We start from the raw sequence: 24779 nt of genomic DNA, 5'->3' as shown, positions 1-24779 counted from the left end.
ACTGAAATGAAAGGGATGGGACGGCTGAAGAAGACCCCGTTCTTTATTTGACATCCTTCAAGATTTCTGTAGCTGTGGAAGTCTGGGTACCGTATCAGAGGTTGACTCCCCAACAGGACCCATTCTTATTTCCCCATTCTTATTTTCAATTTGGTCAGCAGCCCTTCACTGACAGTAGGTAAAGGTTTCCTCTCTCCAATCAGTTGATGCTCATTGCGGGAGTCCAGTCAGGGCTGGTCTGTTTCCCTGAGTACTTGCTCTAACACACTGCTGTGTTTCCAGGGCTGCTGTTTGTAGATCTGCGAACCTTAAAAGGGACGATAAAACGGACAGAAAAGATGATGCTAAAAGGGGTGAAGATGGAAATGGAGAAAAGAATAAGGACCAAGATGACCAGAAACCTGGTCCCTCAGAGCGATTGCGAACCACAAGATCAGGTAGGCAAGAGAGCCGTACGGGAGGTTTCTTCCTGTTTTCTGTCCTTAGCCAGTGTGGGTTGTTAATTTGCTATGACTAGGAGGCAGCTAGGTTCATTTTTCATAGTTTCTCCATTGAGTATTTATTTATTTTATCTTCCCTTCCCTTTACTCTTTTTTTTCCTATAGGGAGTCGAGGAACTGAGAGGACTGTAGTCATGGATAAATCTAAAGGGGTGCCTGTTATTAGTGTGAAAACATCGGGATCCAAAGAGAGAGTGAGTGTTAATTTTCTATGTAGGATATTTAGCTCTTATGATATATATTTCTGTGTGAATCTCACTGAGTTCTTGAGCTTAATTTAAGTAAAGCTTTCTACCTTTTCAAAATCCCATAAATCTAACACTTTTTAAATGGAGAAAATGTTAAAGCTTTCCTTTAGACTTAATTTTCCTCTGATGATTGTTGGTTTTTATTTTTCTAGGCTAACTTTTAAACTGAAATATGAGAACACTTGACTTTTTTCCCTGAATCAGCATGTAGTGGTCCATTTTCATTGTCTGCCCTGAAAGTTTCAGGAGCCCCCTATCGTGTATTCGTAAACCTGGCCCCGCCGGCCTTTGCAGCCTGCCTGTAAGCCTGGTCTCCCTGGGTCCAGCCCCATACGCTTCTCTCTGCACGCTGCTGCACAGAACGCTGGAACCCAGCATGTCTGTGTTAGCTACTTAGCACCTGACTCTGCCTGCCATTAGGGTCATGGGCAGCTGTTGATGTTCGTAAGTTCGACTTGTGACAGTCTTACAGGTTTGACAGATGTGGGTGACGGGTCCCCAAGAGTACACCCACATTTAGCAGTTCACTAGGATGACCATTGCACTTAGCATATAGTTGTATTTGCGGCTAAGATGGGCTGTTTCTCTACAGGGAAGCCCATTAGAGCATTGGCATCCAAGGTTTTTATTGGAGGCTGCTAACAGGCATCCTCTGCCCATCAGGTACTAAAATTTCCCATTCCTAGAAGGAAGGACATGTTCACCATGAACTAATTGCACAGACTAGGCACGCTGAGCCACCTTTACCAGTTACCTGTCGAGTAGTGACACTCAGAGCGTCCAAGTTCCAGTTGCCAGCCTTGGGCCTGCCATGTCAACCCTGAGCTGCACAGAGCAAAAGACATTTACTCTCGTTGATGTTATTCACGTGGAAGCTAGCCTTTCAGTTATGGAAGCTTCCATCTAGTCTGTGCTACTTTGTGTCAATTTGTTAACATGTTGTAGCCTTTTACTCTTATTTTCTTAAACATGAACAGAAAATAGAAAAATGAATGTGGTATTCAGGTAAAATGGGTAGGTCCTCTATAAATGTACTAGTATTGGTAGCTCTCTTTTAAATGTACTTTGCATAAACCTAGAAAGTGTCAAGCATACCCGAAGTGCTGTTTTTCGGAACTCAGTGCATGTATACTTGTGAAAGAAAAAGATGAGCTTATTTTGAATGCAAATGATGGAGTATAAAAATTTTTTTTTTTTTTTTTTGAGACAGAGTCTCACTTTTGTTGCCCTGGCTAGAGTGAATACCGTGGCTTCAGCCTAGCTCACAGGAACCTCAAACTCCTGGGCTCAAGCGATCCTCCTGCCTCAGCCTCCCAAGTAGCTGGGACTACAGGCATGCGCCACCATGCCCGGCTAATTTTTTGTATATATATATTTTTTAGTTGGTCAATTAATTTCTTTCTATTTTTAGTAGAGACGGGGTCTCGCTCAGGATGTTTTCAAACTCCCAAACTCGAGCAATCTGCCCACCTCGGCCTCCCAGAGTGCTAGGATTACAGGCGTGAGCCACCGCGCCCGGCCTAAAATTTTTTTTAATGTCATGAAAAGTTTGGGACAGTGCTCGTTTCCATTTTTACCCTATTGAATATACTTGATAAATGATATTTCTATATTAAATGTTGCTTAAATTCTGTCAGTTATAGCAAACAAAGCATAAAGTTTCTTTATTCTTTTTTTTTTTTCTTCATTTTAACCCTGTGACATTGGCCTCTTAAAAGCATAAAGTTTTTTCAGAGAGAATACTTCATCATGTGTATAGTTTCATTAAAAGTTAATCATTGTTTGGCATATCCACATTGCCCACTGTCGTGTACAATGGTATCATCATAGCTCACTGAAACCTAAAATTTTAATGCTTAAACAAACCTCTGGCCTCAGCTTCCTGAGAAACTTGGACTATAGGTATGTCTTAACACACCCAGTTAATTTTTCTTAATTTTTGTAGAGATAAGGTCCTGGTATTACGCTAGCTGGTCTGATATTCCTGGACTCAAGCAGTCCTCCAGCCCTGGCCTCTCAAAAGTGCTGGGATTACAGGTGTGGGCCCCCATGCCTAGCCAACTTTAACTTTTTAATTTTTTTTGGTTGATTAGGTTTTCACAAGCCAGGATTGTAAATCAAATAGCAAGGAGAAGCTGTCCGTTGTGTCCTTTGATAAGATTAAAGAAGTACAAAAGTCGAGAGACTCAGAGTCCCCTAGGTGAGTCTATATCCAGAAATGGTTGGGTTGTTTCCCTATGCTGTTGTCGTGACAGTGTCCTGGGAGGACATGTTGACAGTTCCCTGGGGATGGAATACTGCTGCGAAGGTTTTTTTTTCCTTTGGCTGTCAGTTCATGGGCTTGCTGTGTTTTGACTTTTATCCTGTGGCTCTTTCCAAATGATTTTATGCAAATACACTCATCACTTCTGAAAGATTATGGAAGGTGACTTAGGGAGATTCAGTGCTTTTCTGCTACAGGAGTGCTATTTAGCAAAAAATACTAAATCTGCTTTAGAAGCTTTGAAAAGGGAAAAAGAAACAGATAGGTTTTTTGTGCTGTTCCTTTGGCTCTCACTTTGCTGCAACAATATGTCCAGTTGTCTTCTGTGGTATATGTACCATGCTCTGCAATTGCGTAACTTGCTCTTCCCTATAATCCTATCTTTCTCTCCTCAATAAACCTCACTTTCATGCTTGACTTAAAAAAAAAAGAAAGAAAGAAAGAAACATTCTATTCAGCATCGTACTGAAAAAAAAAATAGTGAGATAGAGCCAAAGAGGGCACTGAGAAGTCTCCATCTTTAAATGAATGAAGAAAAATATTGTCATAATTTTTAAGAACTAAAAACAAATGTTATTGGGTCATTCTGTGTTACTGTTAATCTATCTTTCCTATCAAGAATCAAATTTTAAATTAGAGTTTTAAAAATGAGGACCAGTGGGTTTATGTATACTCAGGGCTACTTGAATCTGTGCTTCTAGGTTAACAAAATTTTTTGAAGTACTATTAATTTCGGAAAAAAACACAGTGAAATAGGAGTGGGGCAGGGGAGCAGTTTTGTAATTCTCCCTAGGGAACTCTTTCCCTAAAAGAGAAACAGCAGACAAAGGCACGTGCATCTTTAGTGGAGAAACTGGAAACTGACAGTAGCACAGACCAGCGTTAACGCATATGGGGACTTTAACATGGAGACAGTGACATTTCCCACCACTGAAGAAAGGACGGGACTCACCCACACAGGCCTGCAGGTCCTGGGGCTGTACCTTCAGATCCTCCGTTATCTCCGTATCTCCTCCTCCTCCGTATCCTTGCCTCACTCACATCATTGACTACATGGTGTGGCCTGGTGACTGAATGTTAAGTAAAAACCATCCCGTTAGTCATCTAGTGTGAAAGTAAATATATTTACGAATTTGGGGTTGTGAAGGCCTTAAGAGTCATGAAGAGAAATTGACAAAGACAAAATTAAACTTTTCTGCCATGACAAACCATAGGCCAAAGTCAAAGACATGAAGCTGATGGAAGTAAAAGTGATTTGAAATAAACATAATAAATCAATAAGAAAAAACTGCCCCAGGTGGGGCACAGTGCCTCACGCCTGTAATCCTAGAACTCTGGGAGGCCAAGGCGGGCGGATTGCTCAAGGTCAGGAGTTCGAGACCAGCCTGAGCAAGAGTGAGACCCCATCTCTACTATAAATAGAAATTAATTGGCCAACTAATATATATATAGAAAAAATCAGCCGAGCATGGTGGCGCATGCCTGTAGTCCCAGCTACTCGGGAGGCTGAGGCAGGAGGATCACTTGAGCCCAGGAGTTTGAGGTTGCTGTGAGCTAGGCTGACGCCACGGCACTCACTCCAGCCTGGGCAACAAAGCGAGGCTCTGTCTCAAAAAAAACAGAGAAAGAACTGCCCCAAAGAAAAGTTCACAGAACTATGTGGACACTTCACAAGAAGGGCAGTACAAATGACCTTGAAACAGATGAAAAGCTGTCGAGTCTCACTAGGGATCAGGGAAATCAAAACGGTGGAGGGGCCATGTTCTCATCCCTCAGTGTTTTGATCAAACATATGCGTGGAGGTGCTGGGAGGTGGGCGTTTCTGTTAGGAGACTGTAAATGGGCCCAGGGACACCCCAGAGCTGCGTGAAAGGCCCAGGGTTCTGGTCCCAGCAATTCTCTTATCCATGTGTGGCCTGGCGGAACCTGTGCTCAAGAAAGTGTTGCCTGGGTGTCCGTTTTATGAAGCTGTAGCTTTTGGGAACAACAGAGACATCCCCTCATGCTGGTTCCATAAACCCCGCGTTCTTCACGCTGTGGGCTCCTCGTGAAGGGGCCGGAGAGCCTCGGAGGCAGATGTGGGAGCGACCAAGACATGTGGAGTGAACCAAAGAATTGACAGGCATTTGTGTCCAGAACACAGACACAAAACAGGGCACGATTATCCATTTCTTCTGGTACAAGTATACAGTTGTCCTTCGGTATCCCAGGGGAATTGGTTCTGGGATTCCTGAACCAAAGCTGTGGAGGTTCATGTCCCTGATACTAAAGAGCGTGGGGTCTGCATAGAACCTACGCACATCCTCCTGAGGACTTTAAATTGTCTCTGGACTACTTATACCGAATACAAGGAAATTGCTGTGTCCGTGGTTGTTATTCTATAGTAGTTTTTGTTTGCTTTGTTTTGTTTTCTTTTTCTGAGACAGAGTCAATCTCTGTCATCCTGGGTAGAGGACAGTGACATCCTGGTTGCTCACTGGAACCTGAAACTCCTGAGCTCAAGGGATCCTCTTTTCTCAACCTCACTAGTAGCTGTGACACTATGAGGCACTATGATTCCCAGCTAATTTTCCTATTTTTAGTAGACACAGGGTCTCTCTGTTACTCAGACTGGTCTGAAACTCCTGTGGTCAAGTGATTCTCCTACCTCGGCCTCTTAAGAGTGTGAGGATTACACGTGTGAAGTACCAATCCCAGCATCTAGTTGGGTTTTTTGTGTGTTTCTTGTTGTTTTCTATTCTTTTTATTGTGTTATGTTCATTGTATTGTTGCTTTTGGGTTTTTCACCCCCAAATATTTTCATCCTTGGCTGATTAGATCAATGGATGCAGAGGGTAGACCATATCTATAAATACATAGACAAAGGATTAAAAGCAGACAGTTTGAAGCCTGTCTGTGTTGCATCTACAAAATCTGCAAGGAAAGGCACAAAAATGTCATCAGTGACACTGTGAAAATTATATACCTGGTAGTGTCCTTTCCCTGGGTCAGGGGTTGGAGGGACCTGCCAAGCTTCAGGTCTCAGGATTTATAGAGATCAACAAGATTTGGATTCTAGTGTCCAGCCCCATTTCACAATGACTAAGCTTGTGGTTTAGAGAGCAAAGGTTCTAATTCAGAGACGCTCACTGTGAGAAGGATAATTTGTTTCTTAATCATAACTGTCCTGTCCTGAAATGAGATTGCAAAGTCTAGGAAATGTCCCAGAACTGAGGCCCAGTTCACATAATAGCTATTCATGGGCAGGGGCACACATATACATCCCGCCTTAGCTCTTTGTTGTCTGGCTACTCAGGGACCACAGTAGAAATACAACCCGGTGGCACTCCTGGTCTCTTCCTGCTAATTCACAGCAGCCCCTAGCTCCAAGGATCCTCCTGCTTGCTGCTGCATGTGGTTCTGTAGGTTGTGCAAGTAGACCCTGGGTGGTGGATGCCTGCCGGACCCTCCTGCAGTCCTGCTGTTCTTCCACAGAGTGTGGGAGGACAGTGAGCACGAAGAGGTCACGCAGGCGCAGTGGGAGGAAGAGGAGCGGGAAGAGCGGGAGCAGCTGGAGTTTGCCCGAGCGAGGCTGGCCTACCAGCGGCGGCGGCTGGAGCGGGAGCGCATGGAGCGGGAGCGGCTGGAGCGGGAGCGCATGCACCTGGAACAAGAGCGCAAACGAGAGCAGGAGCGCATCCACCGTGGGCGTGAGGAGCGGCGGCCCACGGGGCGCAGGCCCTACGACCTGGACGGCTGGTAAGCTGACACCCTATCCAGTTGCCCTTAGGTGGCCCGTGGGGGTCACAATCATATGTTACACAGACCCTAGAGTCACAGTAGCATGAGATCTGTCTTTAAAAGGAAGCACAGGTAGGGAAATGGGCCTTCTCCTATACTCCAGCAGGGATTAGAGATGGCTGGATGCCGTGGTGCTGATTAAATCTTCGGGTTCTAGTCCTCACACATCAGTAGCCCAGAAATGTGCTGGGGGCATCTCCTTCTGGAACCTGTCCATCCTTTTTAATCCATGGTAATTTGTTTCTGCCAATTCTAGTAATTGGCACTGGGAGCAGCCCACAACAAGTACTGGAGGCTGGCAGCATCTTCTAGCTCCTGTCCGGGCTTTTAATCCATTGTAATTTGTTTGTGTTAATTCTAGTAATAAGATAAATTGCACATCCCCAAAGAACCGATGAGAGGAATGCATAGAAAAATGCTACACACCAATCGTACGAGAACCTAAACTCAAACGTTGCTGTCGGATATTGGGTGCATTATTACAGCCTTGATCGTATCACGCTTTCTCCATGCATCACTATTAGGGACAAATTGTGCTATTTATTTTTTTCTGCTGCATGATTTAAAGGAGAACTGATAAAACATATAATTTGACTTCTGTAAAGGACCACCTAAGCTGTTCTGGGACTATTTATGTCCTTTATAGAACACTGAGGGTGAGACTGCATGATGGTCACCTGTGTGCAGATACAGGATGTTTTAAATACTTCTGTCAGTGCCACCTTTGTGGGGCAATGAAACAGCATTCTTGTGGGAGGTATGGCAGGTGTGCTGTAAAGAGCTCCTCGGGGTAGAGGCTTGCACTGGTTTCCTGAGAGCTGGTGGCTGTGTGGATTCCCCGAGCCTGTCCGAAGGCTGCCACTGCCCACTTCTCACTGTCCTGTTGGGTATAGGCGGGGCAGGGGGTGCTGGATAAAACGGAAACCGTCATTCAGTCATTGGGGTCAAATCAGATCTCTAGGCTCATGTAGCAGGGAACACTTTGGTGAAATTAATTAATTCCCTGTCTGTGAAGTGCTGGGGGCAGGGACAATTAGGGGCTACTTCACCAGCTCGCACAAAGCTCACACATACGGTTGGAGGGAAAATGGCTTTATCTCCTGCCCGTGCCCCTCATAGGCGAGATGATGCCTATTGGCCAGAGGCCAAGCGGGCCGCCCTGGATGAGCGCTACCACTCTGACTTCAACCGCCAGGATCGCTTCCATGACTTCGACCACAGGGACCGGGGCCGCTACCCCGACCACTCGGTGGACAGGTCAGTTGGGGCCTGCCCACTTGGTGCAGGTTTTCTTTCTGCTGGTTCATTCTCTGACTGAGAATAAGGAGTGGCTTTCTGGGCTCTGAGCCATCGGTGCATGCGGTTGGCACTGAGTCAGGCTCTGCATCACCTGCCTTCGGTTTGGGAAACGTTGCTTTTCATTTTGGGGGTCTGATTGGCCACTCTGTTCACAAGCCTCTTCCTCTCCTTATGGTTTGCTTTAAATTACCTTTTTCAGGAGAGAAGGTTCAAGGTCAATGATGGGAGAAAGAGAAGGACAGGTAAGTCGGAAGCTACAGTTGTATCCACAGCTTTTCCCATAGCGTTGCTTCCCTTGCCCTCTGCACACCTCCTCCCTCCCACTGCAGTGAGAGGAAAAGTGAGGCAAAGGAAAAGCAGAGCACCTTCTGTGTTTGGGATGAAAATGGGATATTTCTGCTTGGTCTTGGCTGTGAATCCAGAGAGCTCCTCTGAAGCCTCTTTTGGCCTAGATAGAGCCTGACTGAGTTTCTGTGAAACGTGCTCACTGAGCACACTGCGCGGTGCTGGCAGGCCTCGGGGTGGGGCTCCCCTGGCTCGTGGGAAGGTACCTGGTGAGCATGCGGCCACTCACGTGCTTCTGCGTCGTGGTCGGTGTGTCTGCTCCCCAGGGCCTTCCCTGTTTGTGTGTGAGGCAAGACGGCCCCGCTTCACTTGGGCGGCCCAGGGCCCCACTTAGCCTTGGAAACAACGCAGTCTCTGGCCACACTCGTTCTCATTGCAGGATTCGCACATGAGAAGAATAAGCTCAGTTTCATCCTCGTCTTCTGTCTCTTACATGTAGATTGAGGATTTCCCAGAAAGTGTCTCAGACTTTAGTGGGTTTACTGGAAAACGTGGGGACAGGAGGGAAGGCTGTGGAGAGGCCGTTGTGGTGGCAGAGTTGATGCCTCGTCCCCGTTAGCTTTTCCTCAACTCTAGCAGAAGCTTCACTTTTCAATCTCGTTGTCCTCCTTCATTGACGTGATGTGGCTGGGGGTACCCAGGTTCCTGCCCTCTGTCTTGGGCATGCTCTTCTGCCTCAGGAGCAATTTCATGCGTCTCACGGGATTCCTTTCTCCCTGCTCCTGGAAGCAAATGTTACGTGCCATGCAGCAAAACTAGACTAGTCTTCTGGGCTTTCTTTGATGGAGAAGCGTGGCTCAATTGTTAGGACCCAGGCTCCAGAATCAGAGCTGGGGTTCTAACTTGTTGTCACCACTTCCTACCACGACTGTTTGTCCAGCTGTGAAATCAGGGAAGTCATTCGTCTTGGGTAGACTAGTGTAGGGTTTACTTTGAGGTGGTGTGCATGTAAGCATGACGTGTGTGCAGCTGCTTTCTAGGGCTCTTGACCCGCACCAGCTGCTTTTCAAGAGGTTATCACATACTGCTGGTCTTTTGTTCACATACCCAGTGATAAATAAGACATTGGTGATGCCCCAAATGGCACATGGTGACATCTTAGTGGAGAGAGAGCTACCACAGAAATCTAGGTTTTGCATTATGTGGCTTTGTTGAACAGAAAACTGTTGTTTCATTGTTAAGATATGGGGGAGGGATGGAAATGGCTAAATAGTTAAAGAAGTAGGCCCCTACTTTGTGTCAAAATGCTATTCAGTCTACTTCTGCATAGCTTTCCTTCTGCAAAATTAAAAGAAGCTATTTAAAGCCATCAGCTGTAATTGTTTTAAAAAATGAATATGCCTTGAAAATCATTTAGAGAAATGGTATTTCAATAATCCCAATTATGAAGGTCTTCTTTTGTTTGCAAAAGAAGTTTTATAGCACTGCCTTGCATGGATCTTCATCTCCACACAGTGATATCTGCTAGCCCTGGATAATTTTTCCTTCTTCACTTTGCACTCTTTTTTGTCATGTATGTTTTTCCCAGTAGGCTCATCTCTGGCCTAAAATATGAAACATATAATTGATTGGTTGATCAGGTCTCCTCCCTCGTGTACTTCATTTGGAGCTACAACAGGCAACAGTGCCTCACCTTCTCTAGGGAGATCATTCTTCCATGTAGCTCCGTTCTGTGCAGATGGCTGGTGTACTTGGTAGACTCATTAGATGTGGACATGGTGACAAACCTGTAGCACACTGAGCCCCAGGACTGCAGGCATTGGTTACCACTTTAGCCAAGACAACCTTCGTGAAAAAGACATGCTCACTCTCTCTCACAAATAACCACACAACTTACTACAATTCTTAGGAAGTTACTGATAAGCAGAATCATTTCCACTGTTTGTTCCTTTTTCGCAAATTGTCAGATTTCCATAGTCCGTTTTTGAATAGGTTGTAATTACTGCTGACCTATCAAAACACATTTGCTTTTGATGCAAGATCAGTCATCACAGTGCAGGAACAAACAGTCAAAGTTAAAAGACTGTTAACCTCACTGACGACTCATGATAATGAAAAGTCCTCCCACGTGGATCATTTTCTCCACTTCCACTGAAGCCAAGGCTAGGCGAAGGGCTGCCCACTGAGAAGTGCACCTGCCTGTGCTGGCTTGGGTTGAGAACAGCTCTGGACAGATGAGGACTGTCAAGCACGTTCTCACAGGGAGGGGACTTCACTTCCGGCCAAGGCAGAAACCCAAGCATTGCCTCTGTGCTTCAGACAACTAAAAGACCGGATGAAACGTAGGCAAGAATGGTTTTCATACACTGGACGTCACACTGCCTTTGAGAGCTGTGTCACCACCCCTGCTCACTGACCTGAGTTGGCAGGCACAGGCCAGGAGAAGTAACTGAGACAGGCAGTATCCATGACCCAAGGGGACACAGCTGAGATTCTGAGACCAAGGCAGAGATCAATCAGAGAGCTTGAGAGATGTGCACAGGGTTTTTCCTGCTTCATGCAGCTGTGATGAAACAAGGGCCTGAGAGCGAAATACCCATGAGGGGCAGAGGGAATAATGCCAGGGATTCACTCAGGACTGATTGCAAACAAGTTGTTTTTGTCAGTAGCCATAGTGGAGAAGCTTATCATTCACAAAGTGTCAGACACTGTACTCAGGGCATCAGCCTAATAATGGGATAAACTGAGCCTAAAGGAAAGACTATGCTGTTCATAGTCTTTACACTTACAAAGTGTAAAGCAAGCCTCAGAAGGGTCACATAGTGTATCTGCTGGGACAGTTTTCCAGCTGAAATACAGACTGCTACAGGAAGAGCAAAAACATGTCAATATTGCTAAATGAAGTTTTAACTTAAATCCCATATGTAACCTAACTAGAAATCTAAGCTTGAAAAACACAAGCACAAGTTTCAGACAGATGTATTTATGGCAAAGTATTCCTAAGAAAAACTGTTTAAAAAAAGGAAATTATGAAAACTGCTGTCATTTCTTTTTAGTTTCAAAGCAGATATTCTCCATTGTCTGAATTACCACTTCTTGAGATGAAAGGAGTCTGTACAGTTGTGAGAATTTCTATATGGTGTCTTTCAGAAACAGGCCCATTTCACAAGTCTGAAATTGCATTGGACTGATAACTACTAAATCTAACAAGGAGGATGATACCAATTAGCACGTTTATGGTTTTAAACTTTTATGGAATGACACACTTCCAATAATAGCTGGTATAAACACATTGGAACAGAGATGAACCTTGAATACACAGTGGTAGCTGACAGAAAAGGCCACATAGTATATCATTCCATCTACATGAAATGTCCGGAACAGGCAAATCTATAATGACGGAAAAATGGGTTACCGGTAATGGGCACAGGGTTTCCTTCTCAGGTGATGAAAATGTGGAAATAGTGCTCGTTATTGCACAGCATGGTGAATATGCTAAAAAGCCCTGAATTGTATACTTTCCTCAGTGAATTTAGTGGTTTATAAATTTTATCTTAATTTCAAAAAACATACTGGGGGCCGTTGGCAATGGTGGAAACCTTGCACTTTGGCAGGCAGCAGCAGACGCATCACTTCAGGCCCAATTTTCGAGACCGGCTTGAGTAACATAGCAAGATAGCAAAACTTTTTCTCTACAAAAAAAAGAGAATTAGCTGGGCATGGTTGGGCATGCCTGTAGTCTTAGCTACTCGGGAGGCTGAGGCAGGAGGATTGCTTTTACCTGGGTGTTTTAGGTAGCAGGGAGTTATGGATTTATGCAAATGCCACTGGTTTCTGAATAGAGTATTACCCTGTATTCAGAAAAAATCCTGGTAAAAAATTGATTGAATGCATATACTCCAACAGTCTATTTTCGATCCTAGAGAAGCTGTGTTGTATTCCATATTGCGTTGGTGTCATTTTCCTAGGGTTAGGACATTTTTGAACCGGGAAGGAAGCCAAGCAGGTGCATTTAGTTTCTCAGGCCAGTTGGGGGCAGCTTTCAGAGTGTCTCTTCCTCTAATTCTTTTTTAGTCATGATGAAAAAAGGTGAAATGTTTTTAGTATATTTGCATTTCATTTGGCATAAGTGCATCTCTATTCCTAGCCACACCTTTGATTCTGCTACTTGTTAGGTGGTGAACAACAAGTCTAATTCTTAGAGGGGAGACAATGAGGGGCAGAGCTGTTCCCCTCCTGGCCTAGTGGGGTCGAAGAGTGCTATAAACACTGTTTCTCTAAGTTCTCTAGACGCTCTTGTCCCAAGCAGAAAAAAGTAGAAGTGGGTTGCTGTAGCACTGTGGTCCCCAGTCCCCGGCCCTGGAACCAGTACTGGTCTGTGGCATGTTTGGAAGCAGGCTACACAGCCATGGTTGAGCAGTAGGGGAGGATACTTTTTGTATTTACAGCCACTGCCCATCATTGCATCACCGCCTGAGCTTCGCTTACTGTGAGATGAGCAGTGGTGTTAGGCTGTCATGGGAGCGAGAAGCCTACTGTAAACTGGGCATGTGAGGGATCTAGATTGCTCTCCTTATGAGAATCTAACACCTGGTGACCTGAGGTGGCGTGGAGGTGATGCCTACACTGGGGAGTGGCTGGAAATACAGATTAGCATTTAGCAGAGAGATTTCACTGCACATAGATTAGACTCAAATGAAAACTCTATCACTGAGTGGCAAGTGACAGTGGAGCTGCATCTCATGGCAGGCTCTACAGTTGGAAGTCAGTTGATGTACTCAACTGTACAGGTATATCTGGTGGCAGGCTTTAAGTTAGAATATGACACTTTAGTTTGCACGTGGCTCACCCAATATTTTATTTACCACTTCCCTCAGTGCCTCTTTCCCACACCCCACACTTGTCTCGGCCAAAGGATTGGTAAGCCCACAAGCTAACGCTAGCAAAAAAAATGAATAAAAACAAACATCGTTGGAAAGCTTCTTTGAAAAGAGGAAAAGGCCTAATGATGAGATAGCAGAAGACTGACTCTTTAAGATTGACAGGAAAGCGAAAGCTCCACTTAAAAGAAAATACCAAGAGTCCTGCTTAAAGTATGGGTTTATTGCAACATTCGAGTGACATTCTCTGAGTCTGCTTTGTGTAATAAATGACCATAGGCTATCCAACAAAGCCATGAAAGCTTCAAGACACATAGGGACCAAGCACTCAAAGACAAGCCTTTGGAGGTTTTCAAAAGAAAAAAAACGTGAACAGTAAGAAGAGAAGGAATTATTGAAGGCCACCACTTCATCAAATGCATGTGCACTGAGAGTGGCTAACCACTTTGTTAAAGCTGAGAATGAGAAGCCCTTACTACTGGTGAAGAGTTGATCCTGCCTGGTGGTAAGAACAGTTGCTATGAAATGTTAAGAGCGCCTGCAGTTCAAAAGGTGACACGAGGTTCCTCTTTCAGGTAATACCATCATTGATGAAGTAGTGGAGGCACAATTGTTAGGATTAATGAGTCACCATGGCATGCAATCCAGGTTGACTAGTGTACTGGTTTTGATAAAAAGGCAACAATAATCATTTTTGTGCCACATATTTTTCAGGAGAATGTGTGTGGTGGCATGTCCACTTTTGTTACCAGACAATACAACAGTTGGAGAAGTATTCAACTCTGAATGATCACATATGAGGAAAACTGAATTGCTCAATTTGTGTCTGTATACATATGGACAAAGTGACACGCATGACTACATGGCTTACTGGTTGCAGTACTCAGGTCGGGGAGGTCACTTCTGAATGTGAGTCTTCACATAGTGTCATCCTTAGAGAACTGTGGGCTAACCAAAATATGTCCATTTAAGTAAACATCCTTTTCTTGGATGTGATTAAAATTATTAACATTAAAGTACATGCACTAGGTCTGTTCGGACAGATCTGTGTTGAGAAGGGTGGCAGAGTACACACACCGTGACACAGAAGTGAGATGGCTTTCTAAAGGCCAGGGCTTTTGAGTTATGAGAGCCACCCAGAGAATTTTTTTAGAAAAAGTCAAGAGTGGCAGCACATTTCAATGACACAGAATGGTTTGGAACACTTACTTATATGACACTTTGAACATGCTCAACAAAGTCAACACGTCACTTCAGAGTAGAAAGACAACTATGTTCAAGTCGGCAAATAAACTGGCTATATTCAAAGCCACACTGGAATTATGGAGGCAATGAATTGACCATGTGCATTTTTGACATGAATTAGTAGAGATTTTAAGAGTCTGAGCCATGGTGTTCATTCTCCAAGGTGCTACATGATCAACTATATCACCTTCAAAGGAGTTTGAGCATTACTTCTCAACCCCAAAAGACCCCCGAACTGGGAAGGAATGGAACCGTCGCCCATTTGTGAATAAGCCAGGTGAATGGACTTTTGTTTTTGCTAGAAGAGGATCAACTGCTTGAGATCACAAATGATGGTGGCCTTAAAAGTATGTTTGAGAGAAGTTCAATAGCTACCCAGAAACACTACAAAGCCTGCTTTCATTTCTGATCCTGTGTGTTGTGAAGCAGTGTTTTCTGCAGCGACAGCAACCAAAATCGTCTGCAATGAGCAGGCCCCAAGAAAGACTGTCTAGTTGCAGGAAAACAAGCTCAGGGCTTCCTCCGATTCCACATTATGATGAGTTGTACAATCATTTCATTATATGCTACAATGTAATAATAATAAAGTGCAGAATAAATGTAACTTTGAATCATCCCACAACCACACAGCTTCCCACCTCACCCCCATCTGTGGGGAAATTGTCTTCGGTGAAACCAGTCCCTGGGCCCAAAAAGGATTGGGGCCACTGATTTGGCACATCTCTTTATTGTCTTTCTCCCTGTGGCTTGTAACACGATGCCCCTTTCCTCAGGATCTTGCCCTTCCTCCTTAACCACCTGTTAGGAAGAAATGAATTTTTACAATGTTATCAAGATGAAGCATGGCACACTCTTTGCAAGTAACAACTTCCCAGTACACATAGGTAAAGGCATTCTTGGAAACATGAACTCTGGTTCATTTGTGCTGCAAGCCTGAAAAGGGATATAGGATGAACCCAGCACAGTGAGGTCCCCTATTGGCCCAAATCCCAAAGAAAAGAAAGGGAGACCATTAGCCAGTGCTTGTGAATTGGGGTCCATGTGCAGTTGCAAAACAAGCACTCATCTTGACACTGCCAATAATAACAGACTGCTGGGGAGGCAAAGCGCGAGCGACATCTGGGAAGGAAGCAGCAGCCTGGGTATGGAGAGATTGGTAGTTCCACTCAACAGGTCTTCCAGTGCCACCTGTGTGACACAGGACTGGAGATATGCAACATTAACAAACCTAAAGGGGGGGGGGGAGGTTCAATGTTGCCCACGGCACAGAAAGCCAATTACTGAGAGAGCCAGCAGAGTTCAGGAAGAAAGGATTTATATCCATGGACCTGTCAAGATGGAGAGGGAGCCGTACCAACTGCCTCAAATCCACCTCCCAGACCAAAAAGGTCAGGGAGTTTTTCTGCAGGCAAAATGAATAATGCATGACAGCTGTGAGCATCATTGTGCCTCTGGGGTGGACTATCAGTTACCTTCTCTTCTCTGGACAAGCACGTGGTGTAAAGCTGTCTAGCAGGTTCCGCCATTCCCAGGAAAGAAGCTCAGAATGAATCAGTACAACAGAAACTTACAAAGTTGTGGTCAGCAAATTTTGCTAGAGTTCTCTATTTTCTGCCTAATTGAGACTAGTGGCTAAGATAGCAGGGCTGGGATAAATATGGCTATCAAGGCCACTTATAGCTCCCAGCAGAAGCCATAATGTCAACAATGTAAACTCATCTGAAATATGGAGGGACTAAAAACATTAAACATTTCCTTGCTAATACAACCGGTTACAAGATGTCTACCCTCACAAAGCTTGCTCCAGTGGAGGAGAGAAGACAATCCCAACGGACACAAGTTTGTGTCAAGTACTGCACAACGGAGTGTAAACACACGATGGTGCCACAGACAGGAAAAAGGACGTGGAGCACCACTTTTGGGAGGCGATGTCTCAGTTCTAAAATGCCAAGGCACCAGCCAAGGGAAAGACATGGGGGCCCAGCAGTCCCAGTGGCCAACACAGTAAGTGCGAAGGCCCCGGGGCAGCAAGGACCGTTCCCCCTTTACTGCAAATTCTCAGTGGCTCTTCCAGCACCCGTTCTCCGGAGGAGGAAACTGGACAACAGATAGGGAAAGACACTTGCCCAACGTCACGAAACCAAATCTGGAACATGGTCCAACAGCCACCATGGTAGCCAAAAAGACTTTTAAGGGCACTCACTGAAGAGAATGGCTGAAAGGAAAGAAAGAAGCGAAGCACAGAAAGGGACAGTGACTATCGAAGGTCACACAGCCCAGTCCCTCTGCTGACCGACAGCTCGGGTCCTGGGCAGCCCGTAGGGGGCCGGGCCTGGAGCGACCGAGAGCCTGAAACCGCGGTGACAGGCCTGCGCTGGAACGACCCCGGGCCTCCTGCGCCAACCCCAACCTCAGCCCGTCCCACCTTGAGCTGCTCCATCTGGACCCTTTTGTTGTCGCCAGTGTCCAGGTTCCGCTGCTTCGGCTCCGCCCACAGGTCGCTGAGCCGCCGCGTCCCGGTGCTCGAAGCGCCTGAGCCCAGAGTGGCCGAGCCAGGGCCCGAGTCGCTCGCGCTGCCACAGCCTTCGCCTTCCTTGCCTGCCCATCTCCGCCGTCGGCTGCGGCGGCGGCTGTAGAGGTCCTGAGCACAAAATGGCGCCAGCTTAAAAGAAAGTACTGGCTTCCTCTCGCCCAGCTTTGAGGCCGCGCATGCGCGCCTGCCCCTCCGCCGTCCAAAGCGGCAGGCGCGCTCGCGAGACGTTTAACAGCACGTCCCGGCCACCACGCGCAGGCGCAGTAACTGCAGCAGGCAAATACCGCGGCGGGAGGCTGTCACGGCTTAAGGCGCCTGCGCACAGCCCTCCCAGGCTTGTTATTGCGCATGTGCCAATGCAGCCTAGCGAGTCCGACCGCGCCCGGTGCGCTTGCGCAAGAGCGAGGCGCGCCGGGGCAGCTGGAGCGGTTCCCTCGCAGGCGGCGCCATTTTGTGCTAGGAGCCGAGCTAGACCCGGGCCGGTAGTGTGTGAAGTGGGCGGCGGAGCCAGGGGCCCTGGAATGGCGGAGACTCTGTCAGGCCCAGGAGATTCGGGCGCGGCGGGCACAGCGGCTCTGAGCTCCGCCTCGTCGGAGACCGGGACGCGGCGCCTCAGCGACCTGCGGGTGATCGACCTCCGAGCGGAGCTGAGGAAACGGAATCTGGACTCGAGCGGCAACAAGAGCGTGTTGATGGAGCGGCTGAAAAAGGTGGAGCCGGGGTCCCGTGGTCGGGGTAAAGCGCGGGTGAGGGGTCCCGGCGGCCGCGACTCCGGTCCCCTGGCCCGGGTCCGCCCCCGGGCCGGTCGCGGCCTGCCCGGGCCTGGCTCGCTTGCGCCTCCCGGCTGCTCCCAGGCCCCGGCGGCAGCTCCGAGCCTGGCCTGGCCGGGCGCGGGTTCAACCCCTGGGGCGAGGAGAAGAACGGAAAAACGGGACGCGGCGGGAGAAGCCGTTGCGGTCCTGGGCCGCCGGTGACAGATGACAGGGGCCCCCGAGCGGGGGTTCTCCTCTCGTCTCATACCAGTCTCCATACGTAGGCCAGGGACCCCGAAATCCTCCCTTCCCAGGTAAGGTGAAGGGATTCGGCCAAGGTCACACGGCGGGGCAGGCGGCGTCGGGATTTGAATCCGGCTGTCTGATTCCTGAGCCTGAGCTGGGTTTCCTTTGGGAAGATGCTCCCGCGCACCTTGTGTGGGATGGGGGTGGGGGCCCATGGGCCTGCGGTGGAGGGTTAATTTGCAAAGTAAACAGGTAAAGAAAATACCCAAGGGAAGGAAGATCTTAAGAACGAGTCTTTTTACGGTTTTCTGGATCTAGTCTCTTTGAAGTAACATGTCAGGAAAGGAGAGGGTTGTGCACAGTACCCATCACAAATGTGAAATACAGTTAGTTGGTCCTTTTGGCGGCCATACACTGAAATTAGAATAATATACAGAAGATTGGAAATATTGAATTTATTTTTTAATAAAATTATTAAGAATATTTTAAGTAAAATAAAATGCGGTTAGACTCAGGGAGAACTTTTGAAAATCGTTTTCAGGACCTCATTCCCCAAGAGGCAGAGAGTGGGCTCCCGGGGTCAGTTGGTCTGGACGCAGGATTCTGCCAGGTCTCGGTGGCCTGATCTACGACGGCACGGAAGACTTTTAACACCTTCTAAATCTGTTTGTTTCTATGTGAAAAGAAGCAAGCACTGGTGTTTTGTTTTCTGGATTTAATAAGGTTGCATGGAACAGGCTTGGCATGCAGCCTGGCACTCAGCGAATCGTTGCTATGACGATTCACTTTACCTCTCTGTGCAACCAGGATTCATCTTTTGCAGATGAGGGGCTCTAACCCAAACCCCAAGGGATTTTGACAGATCTGTTGAAAAGTGCTGAGTCAAGTAAACGTTAGCCGCCTTCTGGTTCCCTGATAGTTTGCTTATTTTTGTAGATTTCTATCTCTGCATTTCTCCCTTCTAGGTACCCCTCTCTGGAGACCTCTTCATTGTAATCTCTCATACTGGCCACCGAGGGTGGGGCTGGTGACTCACTGCATCCTCCTGGCTCTCAAAGAATCGCCCATGGGGCCTTTCTTGTTAATACCTATTAAGAGGAAGGAGGACACATTGTTTATTGTCAGGCTCAAACATGGGTGGTCAACTTGCTCAGAGTCACTAGGACCTTTTTAAAAGTCAAGTTTGTGTTTATTTCACTATGGATTCTGGCTCTCTTTACTTAAGACTGGCAGGAGGTTGCTGGATGCAGACATTTACCTGGAGGAAATGCAGAGTGGGATTCTGACTTGGCAGGTGTGGTCCCTGTTCTTAGCCGCCAGGGGTCCTCATCAACCAAACCAATTTGAGGGGCTCTATCCTCTCCTGTTCTTGCTGCCCCCAAAACAACTCGTAGACATGCAGAGCTACTTTGATGGTATAGACCCTTATGTTAGGCTGATGGTTGATACTGGTGTGTGACTTCAGGAATTTTCAGTCACTGTCATCTCTCCGACAACACAAATCCATTCCTCTTCCTTCTCCCTCTTTGGTTTCTTAACAGTGTGATTCCAAAACACAAGGGCCTGCAACCCACATGTCCAAGTAGCTCTATAACTCTGATTTTCCTCTCCCACATCTCTCAGTGTAGTTGGTGTCTCTTAGTTCATATTTCCAGGAAGGGCAAAAAAGCAAATAGTGAAATTGGGACACTTTCCATCTGATTGTGTCGTTTCTTCTCTTCTGGTGATGTTTTAGAATTGTCTGTCCACAGGAAGAGGGTGAGGGTCTTTGTGGTTGTGCTTTTCCTTTATCCCAGGACAAACTCCAATTCCTCCACTGGCTTCCAGGAGGAGGGGAGATTTTCTTTGCTGCTAGTATCGTTTAGGTGTGTAACTCCCAGGCCCTGTTCTAAATTCACACTTCCCAAGCTGGGAAACTTTGAAACTTTGGAAGCTCTACAAAAAGTAACACAGTATTTGAAATGGATTTAAAGCAATGGTCCAAAACCAATGGTGAGTTGAATAATTATTTTGTTATTACAGTGTACTAATAGAAACAAAGTGCAAGTTATCAGTAGAAGTAAACTTAATGCCCAGGTTTTAGGGAAGTGATCATCAGTGACATGTTCAGTACTGATTTGCAGAGCCGCCTGCTTGGTGGCAGGCACTGTGCTGACTGTGGGAACTGTTACCAGAGAATGACAAATTCTTTCTGTGGGAGGCAAGGCTTGCCAAGAAATCATTATTCAGAGTCCTGTGAGGCAGGGTCACATAGTAATTGAAAGTGAGGTCTTTGGAGTCAGTTGTGGATGTATGCGATGGCAGTTGGCTGAGGCAAGTATGTCATGTCTGGTCCCACAGTTATCACAGTAGGAACCCAGCCAGTGTTGGTAGCGTCTATGCAGACAGTACTGAGTGCTGACATGGCAAAGAGAGCGTTACTGGAGGCTTACACAGCGCTGTGCTGGGTAAAGTCATACAAAATTGGAGAGTGCCTTTTTCTTTTGGAGTTCTTTTGGTGCCAGGAATAGGATGGACCACTTAAGCCCCAATATTTGTCAAGTGCTTTCTTTATGTGCATGATAGAGTCCTAACAACAGCCTTCCAGGGTGAGTCCTATTAATATTATTAGCCCCCTGTTCTGGAGGAAAAAACAGACTCAGCAATTACATCATCCTGCCTAAGACCACACAGCTAAGAACTGGTGGAGGCAGTCTGCCTGGAGTATAGAGCAAGAGAACAGATGAAATGGTGGGCTAGATGCCCAGTGGGGGAAGGCATTTCCAGATCAGGAGCAGCTATATGCTCTAAAAGATGCATGTCCCTTCTCACCTGAAGGTTCTATGAACGTCGGGCTGTGTGCTGACTTGAGTCAACTTTACATGTGCCTTCTTTTTAGGCAATTGAAGATGAAGGTGGTAATCCTGATGAAATTGAAATTACCTCTGAAGGAAACAAGAAAACATCAAAGAGATCCAGCAAAGGTATGGTCCATTTTATAAGCATTTTAAAAGCTTTCTTGAAAACTACTTCTTCACTAATGTTCCTCACTTATTCGGCTGTTTGGGCTTGGGCACCAACCTGTGAATCAAGAGCCTTCAAAGAAGCTTTGCATTTCCTTGACAATCGCTCTACTGTTTTGTTAGCTTGGTCCAGCAGAGGATAGAAGGAATATTTGCCCCTTTTGTTCATTTACTCTGTAGATTGTTCAGTAGTCCTTGTTAAACTTATTTAGGGAGAGAGTATTGAGGACTGTCTGACTTGCAAAAAATGACTTCCCTATTAAATACCACCTGGCCAAGACAGAATTGTCACTTATACACCGTTTCATTTAAAAACTGCCTACAGCGTAAAAGTTGAATTCCATGTGACATTAATGACTGTCCCCATCTTACCCAGATCTGTCTTTCTTATTTCCCACACCCATGCCCTGTGTTTTAGTCAGGCACCAAAAACATGATACAGGCCGGGCGTGGTGGCTCAAGCCTGTAATCCTAGCTCTCTGGGAGGCCGAGGCGGGCGGATTGCTCAAGATCAGGAGTTCAAAACCAGCCTGAGCAAGAGCAAGACCTCGTCTCTACTATAAATAGAAAGAAATTAATTGACCAACTGATATATATATATATATATATATATAAAAAAAAATTAGCCGGGCATGGTGGCGCATGCCTGTAGTCCCAGCTACTCGGGAGGCTGAGGCAGAAGGATCGCTCGAGCCCAGGAGTTTGAGGTTGCTGTGAGCTAGGCTGACGCCACGGCACTCACTCTAGCCTGGACAGCAAAGCGAGACTCTGTCTCAAAAAAAAAAAAAAACATGATACAGCCCCTTTGACCTCTGTGTCTTGGCTTATTTGTTCCTTCTACCCTTCTTCCCCATCTGTCTGCATTCAAGGCCTACTTCGTGTCATTCCATCCATAGCACCTCAGCTGTCCTTAACTCCTCTGCATTCCCAGCTCCTAGGTCCTTATGCCTTGATTTGATATTTATGTTGTCCCGCCTTCTGTCATGACCAAATTGTCAAGGCAGGGCCTGTGTCTTGCTTGTCTATCTTTCCCCCTTAGTAGTTTAACTGAGTAACATGCATCTACTATTTTAAGGAAGAATCAGCCACAGCTGTGCATTTGGGTCATTCTGAATGTTTTCTTCGTACAGGTTGAGTATCCCTCATCTAAAATGCTTGGGACCAGAAGATTTCAGATTTTTTCAGGTTTTCTAGGGTTTTTTTTTTTTCTTCTTCTTTTTTAAAAATTTTAAAATTATATAATTAAATTATATTTTTGCTTTTTTTTTTTTTTTCCTAGGGTCTGAATGTTTGTCTCCTGAATCGGTTTTCTAGGTTTTTTAATATATGTAATGAGTTATCTAGGGGATGGGACCCATATCTAAAGATGGAATTCATTTATGTTTCATGTGCTCCTTACACACAAAACCTGAGGGTGATTTTATACCTTTTTTAGTATTGGGGAGACAGTCTCACTCTGTGACCTAGGCGACAGTGCAGTGATGTCATTGTAGCTCACTCTAACCTCCAGCTCCTAGGCTCAAGTCACCCCCGTCTCATTCTCCCCAGTAGCTAGGACTACAGGTGCATGCCATCACACCCAGCTAATTTTTTTTTTTTTTTTTTAGAGAGCTGGGGTGTTGTAGGTCTCAAAATTCTGTCCTCAAGCAATCCTCCCAACTCAGCCTGGCAAAGTGCTAAGTTGGTGGGCCTGAGCCACTGCAGCCAGCCCACGGGATGTGGTGGTTTATTTTGAAATAGCTGTTAACGAATAGCTCTCCTAACAGGCTGTACTGATGAATATCCCTACCGGCAGTGGGTGAGAGTGCCTGTTTCTTTAAACTTATTTAGTATCCAATGTTTATGTTTTCATCTGTTGACTGTTGTAGAGAAGTAAAGTTTTCTTCCTATTCATGTGCATTTTTCTATAGGTAAAATTTTTGTTTTCATTTCACAGATTACACAACTTATAATTGGCCATTTGTATTTTCTAACTTGCCTTGTCCTGTCCTTTGCCCATTTTTCTCCTTGGTTGTCATATTGAGTTATAAGGGGTCTCTGTATATAAAATGTTGCAATTATTTTTTCCAATCTGTCATTTGAATTGTTAATGGTGTTTTGGTCATTATAGGTTTAATCTTTCATATGTGTGGGTGCAGCCAACCTATTTTACATGGTCTCTAGATTTTATGTTGTTTTAAAAAGCATTCTTTTGATGTAAAATTATAAGAAAATATAAGCTGACAGTAATGTTTATGGTTTTACTGCTATATTTGGATATTTACTTCATTTAGAGTTTATGTTTGCATATGGTATAAAGTAGGTAGAGATGGAAATATGAAAGATTTCTGTCATCGTAAAGATTGCCACTGCCCCTTCATAGTCACCCACCCACCTCAGCAAGAAGAATCACTGTTTTGATTACTTTCATTGAAGATTGGTTTTGTCTGTTCTAGAACTTCATGTAAAATAGTCATGCCATAGAAACTTTTTTGTGTCTGTTTTTCTTTGGTTGGTTTTTATGGTGTGATGTAATTAGTTTTATTCTGGAACATTACAGTACGTTTTGATAGTTCATGGCCTGGTTTATAAGTTTTACTGAATTATTTTCAGCTACATTATCAGTAGATTTTATCAAGATTTTAACTGGAAATTGAGTGACTTCTTTAATGAGTGAAACCCAAATGGCTTAAAATTTAAAACTAGAAGGCAAAATTCAACTAATTTCACCATATCTCCAAAATAAGTTTATAACAGTAGTGGTTTAGCAGAATCTGTTAAAATAATTATCGGCAAAGTAAGTGTCTCTGTAGTGGCATTAAGTACAAATTAATAGGATGTTTTATGGCATGTTAAAATCTTTTGTAACTGGAGATGCAAAGTTGGCATGTTTGCTTTTTAAGTATTACCTAATCCTGCCCTATTGGGATTTTTGTATTTTTGTTTTTGTTTTTTACGTTTTCCTATTTAAGGAAAGTTGAAAGGATAAATAGTACAGGGAAATCCCCTATTTCCTTTACCCAGATTCCCCAAATGTTAGTATTTTACTGCATTTACTTTATAATTTTCTCCTTTAGTTTGTGGGTTTTTCTTTTTCCTGAACTGTTTGATAAAAGGTTGCAAGACTCGTGTCGCTTTTTTGTACACACTGCAATATTGCCTGAGAGCAAGATCATTACGTGACCATTATTATCACAATCAAGAAATTAGCATTGCTGCAGTACTGTCATCTAATTTTAGGCTTTATTCTGATTTAGTAGTTTGTTCCAGCAATGTTCTTTACAGATTAAAAGGAAAAAAAAGTCCTGGGTCATGCGTTATATTCAGCTATCCTTTCTCTTTAGTTTTCTTTAATCTGGAAAAGTTGCTAAGGTTATCTTTGGTTTTTTGATTTTGCCATTTCTGAAGAGTGCAGAACAGTTATTTTGTAGTCTGTTTTTCAATTTGAATTATTTAGTGTTTTTCCCCACTATGATTAGGATCAAGTTAAAATCTTGTCAGAAATACCACCAGAAGTGTTGTGTTTTCAGCGTATCCTGTGCAGAGGCACCTGCTGTCAATTTGAGCCCCACCGGCCATATTCACTGACTTAAAGTGGTGTTGGCCAGATGTGTCTACTGGAAGGTTACTGTCTTCTCCTCTGTAATTGTATCTGTGGGGACGATAATTTGAGAGTGTGGAAATAATCCTATTCATTCTCCACTAGTTTCAGGAACCACTAACTTCTGTCCACTAGCTTATGATGGTGGTTGTCAACTAGTGATTTT

General features: G+C 45.1%; 1 protein-coding gene and 1 long non-coding RNA gene across 13 annotated transcripts in view; one reads left to right on the top strand and one right to left on the bottom strand.

The window, feature by feature from the left end:
* Positions 1-24779, top strand: part of SAFB (scaffold attachment factor B) — a 72018-nt gene that overhangs the window by 16165 nt on the left and 31074 nt on the right. For 8 of the 12 annotated variants that reach the window (XM_075998161.1, XM_075998164.1, XM_075998162.1 and 5 more), the window contains 7 exons: positions 283-437; positions 606-694; positions 2842-2948; positions 6486-6749; positions 7911-8048; positions 8290-8332; positions 20910-20994. In XM_075998161.1, the coding sequence (XP_075854276.1) occupies positions 283-437; positions 606-694; positions 2842-2948; positions 6486-6749; positions 7911-8048; positions 8290-8332; positions 20910-20994 (881 nt within the window). Of the gene's footprint in view, positions 1-282; positions 438-605; positions 695-2841; positions 2949-6485; positions 6750-7910; positions 8049-8289; positions 8333-17409; positions 17744-20909; positions 20995-24779 lie in introns of those variants that run through there. The other 4 variants (XM_075998168.1, XM_075998166.1, XM_075998167.1 and 1 more) reach the window with 1 other exon arrangement.
* LOC105869643 (uncharacterized) lies at positions 26-17253 on the bottom strand. The gene is made up of 3 exons (XR_001153231.3): positions 16926-17253; positions 3964-4081; positions 26-307 (listed from the first exon to the last, which is right to left on the bottom strand). It is a non-coding gene; the product is annotated as an uncharacterized LOC105869643 (long non-coding RNA).

Source organism: Microcebus murinus, chromosome 27 (genome assembly GCF_040939455.1).
Source record: "Microcebus murinus isolate Inina chromosome 27, M.murinus_Inina_mat1.0, whole genome shotgun sequence".
Lineage (NCBI taxonomy): Eukaryota > Metazoa > Chordata > Mammalia > Primates > Cheirogaleidae > Microcebus > Microcebus murinus.
The sequence above is the reverse complement of the archived record's forward strand: the minus strand, read 5'-3'. Positions and strand labels throughout refer to the sequence as shown.